The sequence below is a fragment of the Dasypus novemcinctus genome, chromosome 10, assembly GCF_030445035.2.
Source record: "Dasypus novemcinctus isolate mDasNov1 chromosome 10, mDasNov1.1.hap2, whole genome shotgun sequence".
NCBI classification, from domain to species: Eukaryota; Metazoa; Chordata; class Mammalia; order Cingulata; family Dasypodidae; genus Dasypus; species Dasypus novemcinctus.
The window spans coordinates 123405421-123425516 of record NC_080682.1 but is presented as its reverse complement, the minus strand read 5'-3'; the positions used below and the strand labels follow the sequence as shown (position 1 = coordinate 123425516).

The window sequence follows — 20096 nt, the reverse complement described above, 5'->3', positions numbered from 1 at the left end:
TTTTAGAAGCTTTCTTATTATTGTAAGGCTCCTAGTAAAAACAAAAGCATTACAGCTTTTAAATTTCTTTTCCACGTTGAATAAATCTCTGCAGTGACATCATTTTTACATTTGGTTTCCAACATAAGACCAGTTAAGCAATATCTTTTTATATTTTTGTGGAACTGTTATAAAATTATTAGTCATTCAGACACATTAAAAACTGGATGCCATGCTGAACAAATATTTGGAAGGAAAAAGGTTATTTTTTTCCCCCGCATATCAAAATACACATTTCTCCAGATCCCTTGTTGCAGTCAGCATCTAGCTAGTTCGGGAAAGTATCAGTAGTTTATAAAGGCATCATTCTCAAGAGATTGAGAGAAACACTGTGTTTTATCCATTCAAAACAAGACCAGCCTTTGAAGTTACATTGGTACATTTGGCCAGCACTTAGGGGAGGGAGTATTGTGGTCCCCTCAAGGCCCAATGGGATGTTAAACATCACACGTGTTTGCCTTTTACAATGTCTGCCCTGAAAAATACAGCACAGAGTTCTTAGTATTTTGGCAAGATGCGCTTTTTCTTTTAGAATATATTGAAAGATAAAATCAAGTCAATGCATATTCAAGCTCTCAGAGACCGAGTATTTGCTCCCCATTCTGACTTCTGTCTGCCTAAGTCTTCTTTTCATAACCCAAGGTCTAGTTTGCAGTGAAGGAAACAGCAAGTGGCACATTACCGATCAGGCTGGCAGGAGTGTGGAGCTCAGTTAGGCTTCCTGCTTTCTGGGAGCTGCACGTTATTACATACATTCTCTAGCCAATTTTAAGTAGAACGAAGTGAAAAAGATGGGTGGTTTTCATTTATGGTATCCTTCTGTTTAGGTATTTGCTAAAGACAAGATTAGTCACTCTCAGAGTTATTTAAAACCGGAAGGGAAATGTGATAACTAATAATGCACTATAAAAATGATCCCTGAAAGAAACATGGGACTGTATCACATGGAGAGCACTGTTGTGAAGGATGCCTGTGATTAACAGTACAAATACAAGAATGTTCTTTCATGAACTAAAGTAATTATACATCACTATTACAAGGTGTTAATAATAGGATGGCATATGGGGGAAAATACACATAATGAACACTTTGTACTACAGTTAAAAGTAATATTTTATATTCTTTCATCAATTGTAACAAAAAATGTGATAACTAAATATCAGAATCACAATTACAAGTGAAATGATATTTTAATAATATAATTGATAATTTAATATCACTTAAAATATTTCCATTTTTAAAATATTTTAAACTACTCTTAGGAGTAATAATCCTTTTAGAAACACAGATTGCAGAGTAGTTGCTTCGAAATTCCATGTTACATTAATTCTCATTGTTGAAAATATAGCAAGTGATGTGCTTTTTAGGTTATTTATCATAAATACATAATCATGTGTTTATGATATAAGGATTATGTGTTTATGATATACACATGAAATACCCTATATTTCATTTAGGTTTTTACTGATTTCTGAGCAAGTTTTCTTCTTCTATTGATGTGTTGTAAACAAACCTCCATCTCCTACGTCTTCCTTTATATCATGTTTTTAGAGGAAACTGACATGAACAACATTCATTGGTCAACATAGTGAGATGGGGCAGGGAAGTGGGATTTAGGCTTCTCTATGTAACCCAGCCTCTACCATAAGGCTCTTCAGATCCACTGCCAGTTTCATTCATCTGTGCCTTATTTCAGACCCTCTAAATCCACTTTTCCCCTTACTTCATGGTCTATACTGATTGTGGACTTAGGTTTACTAATCTTCAACAGATAGTTCCTTTCCTTCTACTCCTTTTGATTTCTTCTGCAGCCCTCAACCATTTCCGTATCTGTGCTGTAACAGACAGTGGTGTGCCATGCCTAAGAACTGTGCAACAGGGAATACTCTTCCATTTATTTAATGATATTTCAGGGACAGATGGAGGACATTACATATCCTGCCATAACCCACTGAATGAACTGGGGGAGAGTGTAAAATACAATGTGAACTATAATCCATGTGGTGCAGCAGTGCTTCAAAATGTATCCACCAAATGCAATGAATGGGCCACAATGATGAAAGAGGTTGTTGATGTGGGAGGAGTGAGGGGGTGGGGTGTGGGGTATATGGGAACCTCTTATATTTTTTAATGAAACATTTTTTGTGATCTGTGTATCTTAAAAAAAAAAAAAAAACCCAGAAAATTGTAGAGTCAGACTGACCTGGATCCAAATGCTGTCCTGTCTTTTTATTAGTTTTGTGATCTCAGGAAAACTAATATCTTCTGTCTCCCTTAATCAAAATCCTTATATAAAAGTTACCTTCGCAGGGGTATTGTGAAATCTTAGAAATAAAGCACTTAGCACTGTCCTTGGCATGCAGCACTCGATAAATTCTGGGTAGCCACAGGCTAATGGTCCGCTATCTAAAATGTTTAGGATTAGATGTATTTTGAGAATTGGCATTTCATGGATTTTAAAAGGATGTGAGACATTGTTCTGAAGCAAATTGTTATTTTCATGGGAAAATGTTTCTGGAATGAATTTTCACTTTAGATAATTTCAGGTCAGATAGTGTCACGAAATGAGTTATGAAAAAATTTTTATTTTTTCAAAACTTTCTGAATTTTGGAATTATGGATAAGGGAATGGGAATCTGGAAAATAAGGGATTGGGAATCTGCATTTTATTATTGTGGATGTTTTCCAGATTTCCTAAATGTGGGGATACATACACCCTCAGCCCAAGTTACCCTCACCCAGTAATCTCCAGTTTCTTCTAAAACTTATGAGAGAAAATGAAATAGAGCTATTTCAATAGGAGTATTCTTGTTGGACATGAAACATGCAGGGTGTATTGATTCCATTTTTTTCTTTTCCCTAGAATTTGTTAAGATATGAAGAATATAATTGTATTTGGAGAGAAAGACACTAAAATCATAAGTCTCCATTTCTTCCTTTGTGATGATTAAAACTGGTTTTTTAAAAATTATAACTCATAGCGGTCGTTAGGTCACAACCCTGTACTCCCTTTCTTTCTCCTGTAAACCTACCTTCCAGACTCTAGCTCTGTGAACCTGCTCAATTTGCTTAATTCCTATCAGTGAGGTCATGTAATATTTGTCCTTCAGTGCCTGGCTTGCTTCATTCAACATAAGGGACGGTGGAATTGTCCTGAATGACATTGCAATGATGGATACAGGCCACTACATATCTTGTCATAACTTCCAAAATGGTGCAGGACAGAGTGTAAGCTGTAATGTAAACTGTAATCCACGCTTAGTGGCAGTGCTCGCTTATGTGTTCATCAATGGTAACAAATGTACCACACTAATGAAGGATGTTGTTAATGTGGGAAAGTGTGGGAGGGGTAGAGGGGGGAGCATGAGGAAATCCCCTATATTATTTACGTAACATTTATGTAATCTAAAGTATTTAAAAAATAAAAGCAAAAAAATTATTAAAAACATATTTAGCAAGATTTGTAGTTAGATCTAACAATTTTGGATTATGCAGATTTCATTTGCTTGTATAAATATTTATGGATTTTTCAAGACATTGCTTTTTCTTTCAAGTAATGAGGGCCAATATTGATTTTAGTCTGTTCCCTCCCAGTTTTTATTCATTTAGGGGATTTACTATGAGAATGGAAGTTGTAATTGTGTCATACTTTGTTAATACATAATTACTATTCAGAATTGATTCCAGTGTTTATTTTTTTAGTGTCCTACTGAAAGCAAAGCAACATTTGGAGTCCATCTTAAGGTAGTAGGAGATTGGACAGGTATGTAGAACAGAGTTTTATGATACATCCTTTGAAGATAATGGGATAAACAATAACTTGAATATGTTTAAATAGTTTAACTGCCATCATATATAGAAATAAATATTTTCAAGTTGTTGCTTTATTTTCTTTCCTTGTACAGTTTTGACACCCATATTTTCTCCTTGTGAGATGAATTTTTTTTTATTGGAATACCTTGGTTATCACTGATTATTAATAATGTACTGTTCACTGTGTTTCAATTCATAGATTTCTACCTACCTATGAAAATATGTACTGGTAATAGAGGAACACTAAAATGTGTTTCATAGCTAACATAATTTAAAAATTAATGGTTGGCTTGAAACTCAAAATAATTGACACCTGGCACTGAGATCTCACAGCTCTTCCAGTTCTTGGTTGATCTTCGGTGTGGTTTCTATATCTTTAGAACCATGGTCATTCCTAACAGCAAATTTTCTGGTATTCAATAAATACTTGATTATCTGAGAGCTGCCTTGTGTTAAAAGTTCTGAGGAAATAAAAAGAAATATTATTCAATCTTAAGTTCCCTTGACCTGCCAGAGTAACTGACAAGGGAGTGCTCTATAAATTGGTTGTGCTCAGGAAAGGATGCAGGTGTAAGCATGAATGCAAATGTAACTTGGATTATTTTTTTAATGAACTGTTACAAAGGGCTTGGTTTGCAAAAACTGTAGGAAATCAGAAAAAAAAAAAAGTAGGTTCAATGCTATCTAGGGATCTGAGGAAAGCTCCACAGAAAAGCTAGAATTTGAACTGAATCTGGAAAATTAGTCAAATGAAGGCCGAAGTAGATAACAAAAGTGAAATTTTGAGCCTTGTTTGGGGAGAATCATTCACTTAGCCCAAAAGAAGAAAAGATTATATTCTGGAAAATATTACAGAAAATTCAACTGGGGTCTGTCTAGCAAAGACTGTGAATGCTTTGACAACATATTTGGATTAGTTTAACTTACAGATTTTAGGGAACCATTGACGGACTTGGCGCTACTTGAGGAAAATCATAGTAATAAGTTGCTATTTAGATGGATTAGAACAAGGAAAGACGTGTGGATGAGTGAAGACCAGGAGTCGTTGGAGTTGGTGGGGATCAAAACTGGGGGCTGGAATAGATCTGTGAGAACAGTTCGACAACTTAAAATTAGGAAAGAGAAACTATCAGAGAAGGATAGAATGTTGGGTAATAAAGAGATATTTAGGATGAGGAAGGAAGAGAATGGTTGATAGAATGTATATCATATAGTTAAGAAAACATACTAGTATGTGTAAAGTTCTTTATCTATAGAGAAAGCAGCCAGGTTGAAATTGGAGGCTTGAAAAAATGGAGAAAATACTTAACCTAAAATTTGAGGGGACAGCAACTAAATGAATCAAAAGATCTTTGAGCAATAATGAGCTATTTGGTATCATTAAAAACCAAGCTTAAATAGACATTGTTCATGTGGTAGTGTTTGAAAGAGATCATGTTTGTCCATTGTTAGGAAAACACTGATGTAATATGGAACAATAATTCTGATGATAAGCCTAGATCTGGTTGATTTATTCATAATTCTTTTGCACTGTTTAGAGAATAAAGTTCTCTCTAGTAAGAATCTCAATATGTAAGAATTAAGTTCAGTAATAAATGGTATTTGATTGAATTCTATATATAAAGGAAAGCAAGTACAGAAACTACATGATTGTGTGTTAGTAGCTATTGTTACTGAGTTTCTTTAAATTTTCTCTATCATCAGTAGTGCATTAAAAGATTGATTGTCTCACCATTTATTTTAATCTCCTCTATTAGGAACACTAATCGTGCTAGTTTTATCATCTTTTTTTAAATGTACTGTGTCATTGAGAAATAATATCATTCTATTCGAAGAGTTCAGTTCCCTTCAGATGCTTTTCAGATAATAGACCTTTTTGGTTGTTGATTTTAAGTGTTTGGTGACTTGGAAAAAAATGTCAAGCATTCATGCAGAGAACCTTTAAATAATCCTGCCACCATCTGTCACTTTTGTTCAAAAACAGGTTTTGCTGTCTTAAGAAATGGGATCACTTTTATGGAAGGGAAAATGAGAATTTTTCCCCTGAGATCAAGTATTGCTCGTTTTTATTCTGAGAGAACTGATTAAAACTCAGCATTAAGAGACATAGATATAGAGAATAACAAAAAGATGTTTAAGAGGTTGAATATCAGATTTATTTTCTAATCCAACTTGAGATAATTTAGAGTGACTTTTTTTCTCCTAAAATATTTTGTGCATGGACAACATAGAGGTTCTACAGTACAGATTAAAGACTGCATCCTGGATGCTCTTTTCAAGATTAGTCCACTCCACCAGCTGTAGCTGAGGCATTAAAGTCTCATCTATATCTTTTTTTTTAAGGATTTATTATTTATTTATTTCTCTCCCCTTCTCCACCCACCCCCCAGTTGTCTGTTCTCTGTGTCCATTTGCTGTGTGTTCTTCTGTGTCCACTTGTGTCAGCGGCACCCGGAATCTGTGTCTCGTTTTATTGCATTGCCTTGCTGTGTCAGCTCTCCGTGTGGGCGGTGCCATTCCTGGGCAGGCTGCACTTTCTTTCGCACTGGGCGGCTCTCCTCATGGGCGCACTCCTTGTGCATGGGGCTCCTCTACGTGGGGACACCCCTGTGTGGCAGGGCACTCCTTGCGCACATCAGCACTGCGCATGGGCCAGCTCCACACGGGTCAAGGAGGCCCGGGGTTTGAACCTTGAGCCTTCCATGTGGTAGGTGGATGCCCTATCTGTTGGCCAGATCCGCTTCCCTCACCTATATCTTCTTGACTTTTATTTTCCCAGGCTCTAGATGTATCTCCTCAAGGTGTTGAAGACTCTAATTTCAGAAGACTCTTAAACCCTCTTAAGCACAATTCAGATTTTTCCTTGAAATTATTGTGATACAAGGGAGTGGAAAATATTACATAGTATATTTCTCTTTGAGTTGACATGTTATTTTGTTGTTCTTCTCTAATAACTCATGCTTCTCAATCTCAGTTTTATGGTCATTTATTTTTCTATTAGCTTATAATTCTAGTTATCTAAAATTTCTTGATAATTTCTTCATCCAGTATGATTACTGTTGAATAATGTCTGAGATAATGTATACAGTTAGTTATTTTAATGGTCTGGAAAGCAGGTTTCTCCAGAGAGGTTTGAATTTTATTACAGAAGTATTATATACATAATATTCACATGTAATTAATCTAAACATTTTGTCCATTTTCCATTCAGTAATTAAAGGATTAGCAATAAATATGCATTAAGCATTCATTGTATGTATCACATGGCAGCTTTTCTTTGAATCTTACATATCAGTTTCCAAGTTGTTCAATGGAAAAGTTAGGTACTATCAGAATAAATAGTTAAGGCAGTATTACATTGGGATTTCATGACGAATAACCCTTTGAATAGATTTATTAACAGATTAATTTTGAGGGTTAAAAATGGGAAAACAGAACCATAGAACATCAAGGATTGCCTTGATCACATAATTCATTGACAACTCACAGTGCAAATAACTTTAGGTAGAGTTGATAGAGCTTTAATTAAGGATTGGGACAAAGAAGATGTGATGACTCTCTATCTCCATCTATTTCTTTTTATATGGCTGTATAAGCCAGGCATGTTTACTACTTCACCAAGCTGATTATTCAAGAGAAATTAAAGCAGAACATATGTAATGTTATTAAAGTATTATTCTCATTTTGGAGAACTACTTGTAAGATTGTGATAGCACTAAATTATGATAATGCTATTACTTTATGGCAACAATGTATCTTGGACTGATTATGGTATCCAGCTTACATAACAGAATGGCTTTTAGTTGTTTTATAAAAATAAAACAAAAGTGTTTCTACTGAATATTGAGTCTCTTTTTAGGACATGCCATAAAATGTGACCCAAATGGGTTTGAGCAGTCTGACTTCACTGAACATCAGCACAAGTCATATTTGGATACATGAAATCTCATAAGTTACACATATTTTATATTCGCACAATGTAAACCTTAGTCTACATCCATAATATTAGTTTATTAAGTGCTATACCTACAAAGGAGTGATTAGAAGTACTCTTATTGTTTTCTTTTTTGCTATAAGTAGGAAATTTAAATGATTAGTCATTTTTGGAAGATAGCATCTAAACTATTTGTTATTTTGGCCAATAATTGAAGATTTATTAAATACCTCCCAGGTGCAGACATGGTACTAGTCTCTGGAAATAGAGCGTTGGCCAAAGTTCCTGCTGTCACTGAGACTGAAATCTAGGCAGTAGAGATTACCAGTAAATAAAAAAGCAAATCATATATAATTTTTCACATAGTGATAAATTCTATGAAAAAATGAATATCAGAGTAAGAATGATGAATGGTGGTGACCGTATTTTAGATAGGGAATTTAGTTACAAATTTTCTGAGCAAAAATGTAAGTACATGAGGGAATGAGTTAGTGACTTTCAGGATGAAAAGGTTTTAGGTTGAACAGCAAGTACAAAGTTGCTGAGATATAAATAAATTTGAATATTCAGGGAACAGCAAGAAGACCAGTGGGGCTGGAATGGAAAGAGTGAGTGGGAAATCAGGAAATGAGATCAGAGAAGTGAGCAAGAGAATGGGCACCACAGACAACAGAAAGGGCTTGGGTTTTAATCTGATTGATATGGAAAACATGGTTTTGAAGTCTGCATCCAAATGATTTTCAATTTGGTTTTAATATGTGCTGCCTGGTTAGCAGGCTGAGTTTATTAAAAAAAGAATGAGTTTAGAGAAAGGGCAAGAAAGCCCTGAACTAAGGAGAGAAACTCCACCCAGAATAAATGTGTCTAGTAAGCCAGATGACAAGACACCAACAAAAAATTACAATCAATACCAAGAAACAGGAAGCTTTGGCCCAGTCAAAGGAATAAGCTAAGCCTCCAGATGACATAAAGGAGTTGAGACAACTAATTATAGATGTTCAAAAAATCTCCTTAATAAATTCAATAAGATGGCTAAAGAGATTGGGGATATTAAGAATATACTGGGTGAGCAGAAAGAAGAATTTGAAAGCATACATAGAAAAATGGCAGATATTACTGCACTGAAAGGCACAATATATGAAAATGAAAATACACTGGAGGCACGCATGCATTTAATAGCAGCATTTGAAGAGGCAGAAGAAAGGATAGGTGAACTTGAAGACCTGGCCTACTAAAACAAACATACAAAAAAGAACAGATGAAGAAAATAATGGAAATATTGAACAGGGTCTCGTGGAACTAAATGACAGCAAGAGACATGCAAACATATATGTCATGGGTGTCCCAGAAGAAGAGAAGGGAAAAGGGAATAAAGGAATATTGGAAGAAATAATGGTGGAAAATTTCCCAACTCAGTTGAAATATGTAGATACCATGTCCTAGGAGCACAGTGTACTCCCATCCAAATGAATCCGAAAAGACCAACTCCAAGAAACATACTAATCAGAATGTCAAATGCCAAAGACAAAGATCGAATTCTGAGAGCAGTAGGAGAAAAGCAATGCATGACATATAAGGGATACCCAATAAGATTAAGTGCTGATTTCTCACCAGAACCATGGAGACAAGAAGGCAGTGATATGATCTATTTAAGATACGTCAAGAGAAAAGCTGCCAGCCAAGAAGATTGTCTTTCACAATTGAGGATGAGTGTAGAATATTCACTGATTAAGAGAAACTGAGAAAGTTTGTAGCCAACAGACTGGCTTTGTAGGAAATACTAAAGGAAGTGCTATAGTCAAGGAAAAAAAAGAAGAAGAAAAAAAAAAAAGACGTGAGAGAAAGGCTTGAAAGAGAGTCTAGAAATGAAGACTGTATCAGTAAAAGTAACTAAAAGTGTAAAAAAAGTGGTGAAAATAAAGGTATGACAGATAAAACTTAAAGGTCAAAATAGGTGAAATAAGAACTGACTTTACAGTAATAACATTGAATGCTAATGGATTAAACTCCCCAATCAAAAGATACAGACTGGATGAATGGGTAAGAAAATATGAGCCATCTATATGCTGTCTACAAGAGACTCACCTTAGACTGAAGAATACTAACAGATTGCAAATGAATGTCTGGAAAAAGATATTCAATGCATGCAGTAACCAACCAAACAAAAAAACTAGAGTAGCTATACTTATAATGGGTAAAAAAAAGAATTTGAAAACAAAAGGGTTATAAGAGATAAGGACATTATATATTAATAAAGGGGCAATACACCAGGAAGAAGTAACAATCATAAATATATATGTACCTAACTAGGATGCCCCAAGATACATGAGGCAAACACTGGCAAAACTGAAGGGAGAAATAGATATCTCTACAATAATAGTTGGAGAATTCAGTACAGCACTCTCAGCATTGGATAGAACATCTGGGCAGAGGATCAATAAAGAAACAGCTTAAATAATATGATAAATGGACTAAACCTAATAGACGTATACAGAACATTGCACTCCCAAACAGCAAGATATACTTTCTTTTCAAGCCCTCACAGATCTTTCCACAAGATAGACCATAGGTTGGGTCACAAAGCAGATCTCAATTAATTCAACAGATTGAAACAATACAAAGTGATTTCTCTGATCATAATGGAATAAAGTTGGATATCAGCAAGAGAAAGAAAAAGGGAAAATTAAAAAAACATGGAGAGTAAACAATCAGTTGCCAAAGAAGAGATTGTAAGAGAAATCAGTACATATTTTGAGACAAATGAGTACAAGAACACAACTTATCAGAACCTAAGGGATGAAGTGAAGGCAGTCCTGAGAGGGAAATGTAGGTTTCAGTGCTTATATTAAAAAGAAGAAAGTACTAAAACTTAACTACACAGCTGAAGGACCTAGGAAAAGAACAGCAAACTATTCTCAAAGCAAGTAGAAGAAATGAAATAAATATCAGAGCAGAAATAGTTGAAATTGAGAAAAAAAATTAGAATGAACTAAACCAAAAGTTGGTTTTTGAGAAGATTATGCGGTTGGCAAACCCTTAGTTAGACTGACAAAAAAAAAGACAGAAGATGCAAATAAAAAAAAATGAAAATGGGGACATTACTATCAACTCTACAGAAATAAAAAAGATCATAAGAGGATACTAAGAACAATAGTGTGCTAACAAACTAGACAATGTAGATGAAATGGAAAATTCCTAGAAATACATGAAGCACCTACACTGACCTTAAGACTAGGTAGACGACCTGAACAAACCAATCAAAAGTAAAGAGATTGAAACAGTCATCAAACAACTCCCCGAAACGAAAAGCCCAGGACCAAATGGCTTCACAGGTGAGTTCTACTAAGCATTCAATCTTAATCAAGCTCCTCCAAAAAATTGAAGAAGAAGAAACACTACCAATATCATTCTATAATACCAAAGCCAAGTAAAGGTATTATGAAAAAAGAAAATTGTAGATCCATTTCCTTACTGAAAAAAGATATAAAACTCCTTAAGAAAATGCTTGCTAATCACATCCAACAACTTATTAAAAATTTTATTCATCATGATCAAGTGGGTTTTATAACAGGCATGCGAGTGTGGTTCAACACAAGAAAACCAGTCAGCGTAATACAGCACATTAATAAATTGAAGAAAAATCACATGATCATATTAATTGAGGCAGAAAAGGCATTTGATAAAATACAGCATTCTTTCTTGATAAAAATTCTACAAAAGATAGGAAATGTAGGAAACTTTCTCAACCTGGTAAAGGCCATATATGAAAAACCCACAGCTAACCTTATACCCAATGGTGAAAGACTGAAAGCTTTCCCACTGAGCTCAGGACAAGACAATGATGCCCAGTCACCACTGTTGTTCAGTATAGTGCTAGCGGTTCTAGCTAGAGCAATCAGACAAGAAAAGAAATGAAAGGCATCCATATTGGAACAGAAGAAGTAAAACATTCATTATTCACAGTTGATATAATACTATACCTAGAAAGTTATGAAAAATCTAACAAAGCTGTTAGAGCTAGTAAATGATTTCAGTAGAGTGTCAGGATACAAGATCCATACCCAAAATCAGTGGTGTTTCTTTACACTAGTAATGCACAATATGAGGAGGAAGTTGGGGGAAAAATTCCATTTATGATAGCAACAAAAGGAATCAAATATTTAGGAATAAACTTAACCAAAAATATAAAGCACTTATATTCAGAAAAGTACAATGACTTGCTAAAAGAAACAAAAAGATTAAATAATTGGGAGGAATTCCATGCTCATAGAATCGAAGACTAAACATTAAGATGTCAGTTCTACCCAAATTGATACACAGATTCAATGCAATCCCGATAATAAGTCCACATTCTTTTAACAAATGAAAAACGCAATTATCAAATTTATTTGGAAGGGTAAGGGACCCTGAATAGCCAGAGACATCTTAAAAAGGAAAATTGAGGCGGAGGACTTTCTTTTCCAGACTTTAAACCATATTAACTAGCTACAGTGGTAAAAAGAGCATGGTAATGGCATATAGACCCATAGACCAACAGATCCAAACTGTGATGAATCAGAAATAGACCCTCACATCTATGGTGAGGTGATTTTTGAAAAGCCTGTGAAATCCACCCAGCTGGGGTAGAACAGTCTAGCAAATGGTGCTGGGAGAATTGGATATTCATAGCCAAAAGAAAGAAAGAGAATCTCTATCTCACACCTTCTATAAAAATTAACTCTAAATGGATCAAAGACCTAAATATAAAAGCTAGAACCATAAAGCTCCTACAAGAAAATGTAGGAAAACCTCTTTAAGACCTGGGGGCAGGTGGTACATTCTTAAACCTTACACAGAAAGCAAGATCAATGAAAGAAAACATGAATAAAAGGGGTCTCCTCAAACTTAACTTGTGAAAAAGCAAAAAGGTGAAAAGGCAGCCCACGCAACGGGAGAAAATGATAAAGGTTTGATTCCATGCTAAAAAGTTCTGTTTTGTACATATTTAACTTGAAATGCTTCTTAAACCTCCACGAGATAAGGATGAATAGGCATTTGCATATAAGAGTCCAGAAGTCAGAGAGAGGTTTGGCTAGAAATTTTAATTTAGAAATCATTGGTAGATTTAATTGATAGATTTAAAGTCCTGCAGCTGGATGGGACCTCTATGGGCAGTAATTCTCACCTGGTCAGATTTAACACCCTGTTTTTTAACATTGTATCTGCTCATTTTACATTCTTAAAATAAAAATTTCAGATATTGTATGCAAGCATGATTTTTAAAAAATCCTAACCTTAGTTTAAAGGAGCTGTTAATTTATAGTAAAGTTTTCATATTTAGTATTTAAATTCTCAGGTATGACTATCCCAGAAGTCATAAGGAAGTATGTAGATACTTGTACTACATATAGAATGATGGTAAAAAGACATTTCTAAATATTCTCTAGAAATACAATTGTAATGTCATGAGCATTATTTTTCTTTTGATGTAGTTTTCCAAAATGATGATTTCAGGTGAGTTTGAACACAATAGAGAACAATATTCCTTCTATTTACACAGTGGTTGCAATCTTGGAATTATCTGTGAATATTAAAATCATGCAAAAACATTCGTTAGCAAGATAAATGAGTTTTTCATTAACATGGGTATCCAGCAAGGCATTTAAAAAAGCATGTGGGAGAAAGTGGATGTGGCTCAAGCATTTGGGCTTCTGTCTACCATATGGGAGGCCCCAGGTTTGGTTCCTGGTGCCTCCCGGAGAAGGCAAGCTGGTGCTGTGGGCAGGTGTGGCAAGCTGATACAACAAGATGACACAACAAAAGAAACACAAAGGGGAAAGGCAGTGAGGTACTCAACAAACCAGAGAGCTGAGCTGGCTCCAGTGATTGAATGTCTTTCCTCCACATAGGAGGTTCCGGTTTTGGTTCCTGGTTCCTCCTAAAGAGAAGAGGAGCAGACAGAGAGCACACAGCAAATGGAAACAGAGAGCAGACAGTGACTGCAAACAATGGGGGGGGGGGGGGGAAGGGTGATAAATAAATAAAATCTTTAAAAAATAAAATAAAAATCATGCAGTAGTGAGAATGTTGCTAAGTGTATTCTCCACAAAATTACAGGTCCTAGGTCCTTTATCCCCACTCTACTGGTTTCCTAACACCTAATCATCATTTTGACAACCAAATTGCCTCCACAATTTTCCAAAAAATGTCCCTAATTGGTGGCACTCTCCCATCAAGAATAACTAATTTAAGGAATGCAAATAGATAGAGAAGGGATTTAACAGAGGACTGAGTTCTGGGATGTTCCAGCATATGTCGAGGACAGGAAAGGGACTTAGAAGCAGTGGCCATAGAGGTAAGAGGAGAGTTAGGAGGGTTTGGGATCCTTGACACTAAAGGACAGTGTTTCATGAAAGGAATTGATGGGTTGTATCAAATGCCGTTGAAAAGTAGAGTACAATGAGTTGGTGACCTTGGAAGGGGTGGATCTTTGGAGTGTTGGGAACACACACCTGCTCGAAGTAGGTTCAAGAGAAAATGATAATAAAAGAGGCCGTGGAGATGGTAAGCATAGACAAATGCAGTTGTTTGCTGGGGCCAGCATCTGTAAATTTGTGAGAGGTTGCTTCTCTTCCCAACTCCGCCTGCACTGGAGTCACGTCGACATTTTGAAATCTAACACAATGAGGGTATTGACTCCGGAGAAATTGACAAACACCACAGTCAGGGCTTTTTTGTTTCCTCCTGGTGAGCTGGCTATTAAATATTTATCAGAACACCAATAGACAATTTGGACAAATTCTAAGGAGTTTGGAAGTAAAGTGAAAGAAAGAAGTGGATGAGTAACTGACAGGGACATATAAGAACAAAGCAGATATAAGGAAAAGGCAAATAATATAGAATAATATATATAATGAAATAATGTAATGTAGTAATGTGTGTATATATGTGAGCTTTTTTTTTTTTTAAGATTTATTTATTTATTTAATTCCCCCCTCCCCCGGTTGTCTGTTCTCTGTGTCTATTTGCTGCGTCTTGTTTCTTTGCCTGCTTCTGTTGTCGTCAGCGGCACGGGAGGTGTGGGCGGCGCCATTCCTGGGCAGGCTGCACTTTCTTTCACACTGGGCGGCTCTCCTTATGGGGCGCACTCCTTGCGAGTGGGGCTCCCCTACGTGGGGCACACCCCTGCGTGGCACAGCGCTCCTTGCGCGCATCAGCACCGCGCATGGCCAGCTCCACACGGGTCAAGGAGGCCCGGGGTTTGAACCGCAGACCTCCCATGTGGTAGACGGCGCCCTAACCACTGGGCCAAGTCCGTTTCCCTATATAAGTGAGCTTATATGCTTCTGGGAATGCTGTGAATCATAGGAATGAACGTGAGAGTAAAAAATAAAAAAATAAATGATATTGCTAGAGAGATTGAGAATATATTTGCAGGAGCAGTATCCACCAGTGCTTCCTAATGGATTCCAGCATGACTAAATCTTGATGTTGAAAGTAGAGGAGTGCATTCTTTATAACAGGACGGAAGGTAGAATGGATGTTACAAAGAATGGGTACAGATTGATAGGAGATTTGGAGTAAGTGGAATAGGATTTCTCTCTGATTTCTTCTGTTTCCTCTGTGAAATAGTGAGGTTATCACTGAGATTGGTAAGTGTTTTGGAATTTGAAGGGAAGGAGTAGGTGTTGTTTGTCATTTCAAATAGTAATTTCATGAGCGAAGCATGATGGGTCTTCTGAAGTGCCAAGAGACTTAATGACACAAATACAGACGCCGTTTCCTGCATGTACAATTAGGTAGATCTGGGGGAGGATGATGATTAGCCCATTATATCCGTTTTTCTACTTTTTTGCTCTTTTTTAGAGAAAGGTGTTTCCAGAACAATCATGCATAAAATACAGGATTCCCATTCACTGTCCCACCAACAGTTTGCATTGGTGTGGATCACTTGTGGCAACTAGTGATAGCATATTTTTATAATGATTCTATTAACTATAATCCATGGTTAACTTAGTGTTCACTGTATAGTGCAGTTTAATGGATTTTAAAAAATAATTGTTATATGTTACCATTTATACAATCTAACATTTCTCCTTTTAACCACATTCAGATACTCAGGGCTGTTAATTGCATGCACAGTGTTGTACTACTATCACTACCATCCATTACCAAAATAGTACCATCAAAAAATATGGAAAGCTTCATGAATTTTGTGTGTTCCTTATGCAAGGGCAGTGCTAATCTTTGTATCATTCCAATTTTTTGTATAGGTGCCGCTTAAGCAAGCACTCGTTATATAGACTTTATATTCTTTGTATTGCAGGATGCTATAATTCTAGCCTCATGTAAGCCTATGTGGAAACCATTGAAGACAATTTATTAATTTTGTAGAATTGAGCATAGCTTATTTGTTGTCATAATAAACCATTTAATAAATATGAGCTGGGTTTAGATTGCCTGTTTCATAGCTTCAGAAATCAAGGAAATGTTTGTATCAAGGAACTGAAAAAGCACATAATGAGAGTATTACCGTTTAAATACCCATCTAGTCTCAAAGAAGGGATAAATTGTTTTCCCATTTGTTTCGCAGTTTATGAACATGAAATCTCATGCTGTCATTTTTTTAGTATATGACAGCTCACTTAAAATGCCACAGAAATATAGGAAATTCTTAGTACATGACTGCAATTTACTACTCATCAGATTTTATTTTATTCCAGCCATTTTACAATTCCAAAGATAGAGGGAAGTAGAGAACTTTTGCTTTCTATCCAATAAAAAATGTTATATTTTAGCCTTGAAAATAAACAAGTCATAGAATTTCAGGACCTGGAAGTAGAGTTGTTATATGGTTTTTTTTTCCATGGGTTTTTGTGTTTTTATTAAGAGCTGTTCTGTTCCTAAAAAAAAGTTTGCATTCTCTTTTATCTAGTATTTCCTGTATGGTTTTGCTATAAACTATGAAGGAAATAAGAATATGGAGGAATTTTGCTGGTTACATAATTTCTCAAACAATGTCTAGACTATAACAACATTAACAATTTTGGAAGATCAAGAAGATACATGTCACTTAGTCAAGTCAGACTATGATAATGGACTAAATAAAGAGGGCAAAAAGGCAAATATTCTGTGTTGTTATCATTATAGTAAGTAAGACTTTTAAATATTCATTTTCTTGATGCATTTGCTAACTCTTTTATAAAGGAAGCTAAATGAATATAGTACCTGCTCTCTAAATAAATTAATATTTTTAAAGCAAAATCATAACATGATTTATAATAATGATGCAGTTAGGGTCATAAAGGTCATACAAATGAACACACCTAAGATATTAATATTTGAAATGTGTAATTCCAAAGAAAGGTACTTGTCTTTTTTTAATTCAAAAGGCAATTGAAGGGAGCAGGTATAGCTCAGTTGTTGAGCTCCTGCTTCACATGTATGAGGTCCTGGGTTCAATCTCCATTGTGTCCTAAAAAAAAAAAAAAAAGCAATTCAGTAAGAGGTATAGGAATGGTTTCTAGTATATATTAATATTTTTGAACTTTAACAAAGAAAGCAGGTGGAAATTCATAAACAGGAATAGTATGGGGAAAACTCTAACTCTCGCATGAAATATTTTGAAAAAATTAGGACGTGGCATTTAAATTATGAACGTTGAATGCTAGCGAACACTGACAGCTGTGTTGGCCAGAGTATAAGACAAGGTAGAAGAGTGGATGAAGGAAAGTGGATTTGGCTCAACTGATAGAGCGTCCGCCTCTTGACCTGTGTGGTGAGCTGGCCCATGTGCAGTGCTGATGCATGCAAGGAGTGCCATGCCATGCAGCGGTGTCCCCCACATAGGAGAGTCCCACATGCAAGGAGTGCGCCCCTTAAGGAGAGCCACCCAGTGCGAATAAAAAAAGTGCAGCCTGTCCAGGAATGGCACCACACACACGGAGAGCTGATGCAGCAAGATGACACAACAAAGAAGATGCAGTTTCCCAGTGTTGCTGACACAGGCAGACACAGAAGAACACACAGCAAATGACACACAGAGCAGACAACTTGGGGGGGTGCGGGGATAAATAAATAAAAAATAAAATCTTTTAAAAAAATAAAAAGAGTGGATGAAGAGTTGAAAGGGTCTGCTGCATGCAATATGATAAAGGATTTAAAAGTAAGTTATCTTATTTTTTATTGATATTGTTTTGAAAAACTAGTAAAATGTCTTGGGGAGCAGCTGTCAACATAATTAGGTGGGAAAGGAAACAAGAGGATCTATGTAGAAAATTTATTATATCTAGATGTTTTCAGACTTAATCCCTTGTAGAAGCAATGCCTCCAACTGGAGCCATTAAGAAAACATGTTTTAAGAGTTGGCATGTCCTTCTGGACTAGGCAAGAGATTTGTCTTTTTCTTTTACCAGCTTATTTCCATTTTTAGCATAGTCCTCAAACTTTCTGCTTTCATAATAACAATGAAACTCCTGTGCTGATGTGGAATGGAGGGCTGCTCTGTGTAGTCTTGGGATATTGTGTCTTCCCTGATTGAAATATAGGACTCAATCACTGACCGTCAGAGTTGGCAGGTAGCATAATAGAAAAGACTATGGATTTTGAGAGAGAGAGGCCCAGGGCCAAGTTCCAAAACTAATAAAAATGTGAATTTATCTTTTTTTTTTTAATTCTGGAAAATAACTTACATAAGTATTCCTATCCTTGCTACATTTTTCCCACAGAACAGAAGCAGAGGATAGCATTTTCCAAATCATCTTTTTTAAACAGACCTGTAATTGCACTTAATATATTTATTATTTGTTTTGTCCTTTATCTATCTAGGGGAGTTGGGCTTTGCAACATATGTCTCTGCAAAAAAATTCCTAACCCTAACAAAGGCATTTATTTGGTGTCAGCTATTATTTTTTCCATGTTAAAAAAAAAATCACTGTGAAGAAAATAATAGTGTAATTTCATTGAAAAATGAGAATTGACCACTATGAAAAAAATGAGTGTTTTTTTATTTTGTTTTGTTTTGTTTTTTAAGAAAAATAAGAGTTTAGAAAGACATGCTGTCTTTCTATAGAGGCTGAATATTATAAAACTGATATTTCTTCCCCAAATAAGTTATAGGCTTAATATAATTTCAATGAAAGTTTAAAAAATGTTACCTTTTCTTTGGAAAAATTGAGAATGAATAACAAGATAGGCCTGGCCCTACTGAAACATATTAAAAAGTAAAACAAAGCTAAGTATCCACGAGGCTATATAATTTTTTAAGAGTTCCCACAATTCTACCCCCACACACACATACATAGATTTTTATATTTATTTATTTATTCCCCCTCTCATTGTTTGCACTCGCTGTTTGCTCTCTGTATCCATCTGTTGTGTGTTCTCTGACTGCTTATCTTCTCTTTAGGAGGCACTGGGAACCAAACCCAGGACCTCCTATGTGAAAGAGATATGCTCAATTGCTTGAGTCTGCTTCCCGAGACTATATAATTTGCCTAACACCATAAAGGTATTAAGTGAATGAGTTGGAATTTGAACTCAAGCTAATCTTACTCTGAAGCATGTGCTATTTAGTAGTGTTGCCTCCTATAAAGTACAAACAGTTTAAACACTGTGGTACTGGAAAAAAATGATAAGTATATTAACAAAGAAAAATAGATAACCTAGAACACCTAAAAATATGTATTCTCTTATATATAAAGGAAGCTCACAAAATAAATAATGATGCATTAGCTTGTAAATAGCTAGGGGGCTATTGACACTTAACTGTTGAAAAAATATTAATTAAATCTTTATTTCAGTTGACCAAAATTATTTCCAATGGGATAAATACTTTAAAGAAATCAATCCGTAAAAATATCAGAAAAACATGGAAATCAATGATGTATCTCTGGATGTGGAAGGACTTCCCATCATGGAAGAATTCATAAAAAAATATAGATTTAATTACATAAAAATGAAAAGTAGGTAAAACATGAAAGAGAACTAACCAGATAATCATTTATAACAATTACCCATTGTATTAGTCAGGGTTCTCTAGGGAAACAGAATCAACAGGGGATTCCCTAAATAGTACGAGATTTCATCAGTCTCTCACGTGACCATGGGGATGCACGAGTCCAGGTTCCGCAGGCAGGCTGCAAACCAGGGGCTCGATGAAAGTCCAGTGAAGGTCCTTGATGAGTTTATGGGAGATGTCGGCTGTCCAATGAAGAGCTGGGAAATTCTCTTTGAATGCTGAAATCACTCCCCTTTTAAGGCCTTCAACTGATTGGATAGTGTCACTCATTGCTGAGGCAAGCTCCCTGATTGATGTAGATGTAATCAGCCA

General features: G+C 35.6%; 1 protein-coding gene and 1 non-coding gene across 8 annotated transcripts in view; one reads left to right on the top strand and one right to left on the bottom strand.

The window, feature by feature from the left end:
* NOX4 (NADPH oxidase 4) overlaps window positions 1-20096 on the top strand; it is a 214511-nt gene that overhangs the window by 141762 nt on the left and 52653 nt on the right. For all 7 annotated transcript variants that reach the window (XM_004475779.3, XM_004475782.4, XM_023583873.3 and 4 more), the window contains one exon: window positions 3742-3802. In XM_004475779.3, the coding sequence (XP_004475836.2) occupies window positions 3742-3802 (61 nt within the window). The remainder of the gene's footprint in view (window positions 1-3741; window positions 3803-20096) is intronic.
* On the bottom strand, window positions 15954-16057 carry LOC111759785 (U6 spliceosomal RNA). Its single transcript, XR_002793675.1, has one exon. It is a non-coding gene; the product is annotated as a U6 spliceosomal RNA (small nuclear RNA).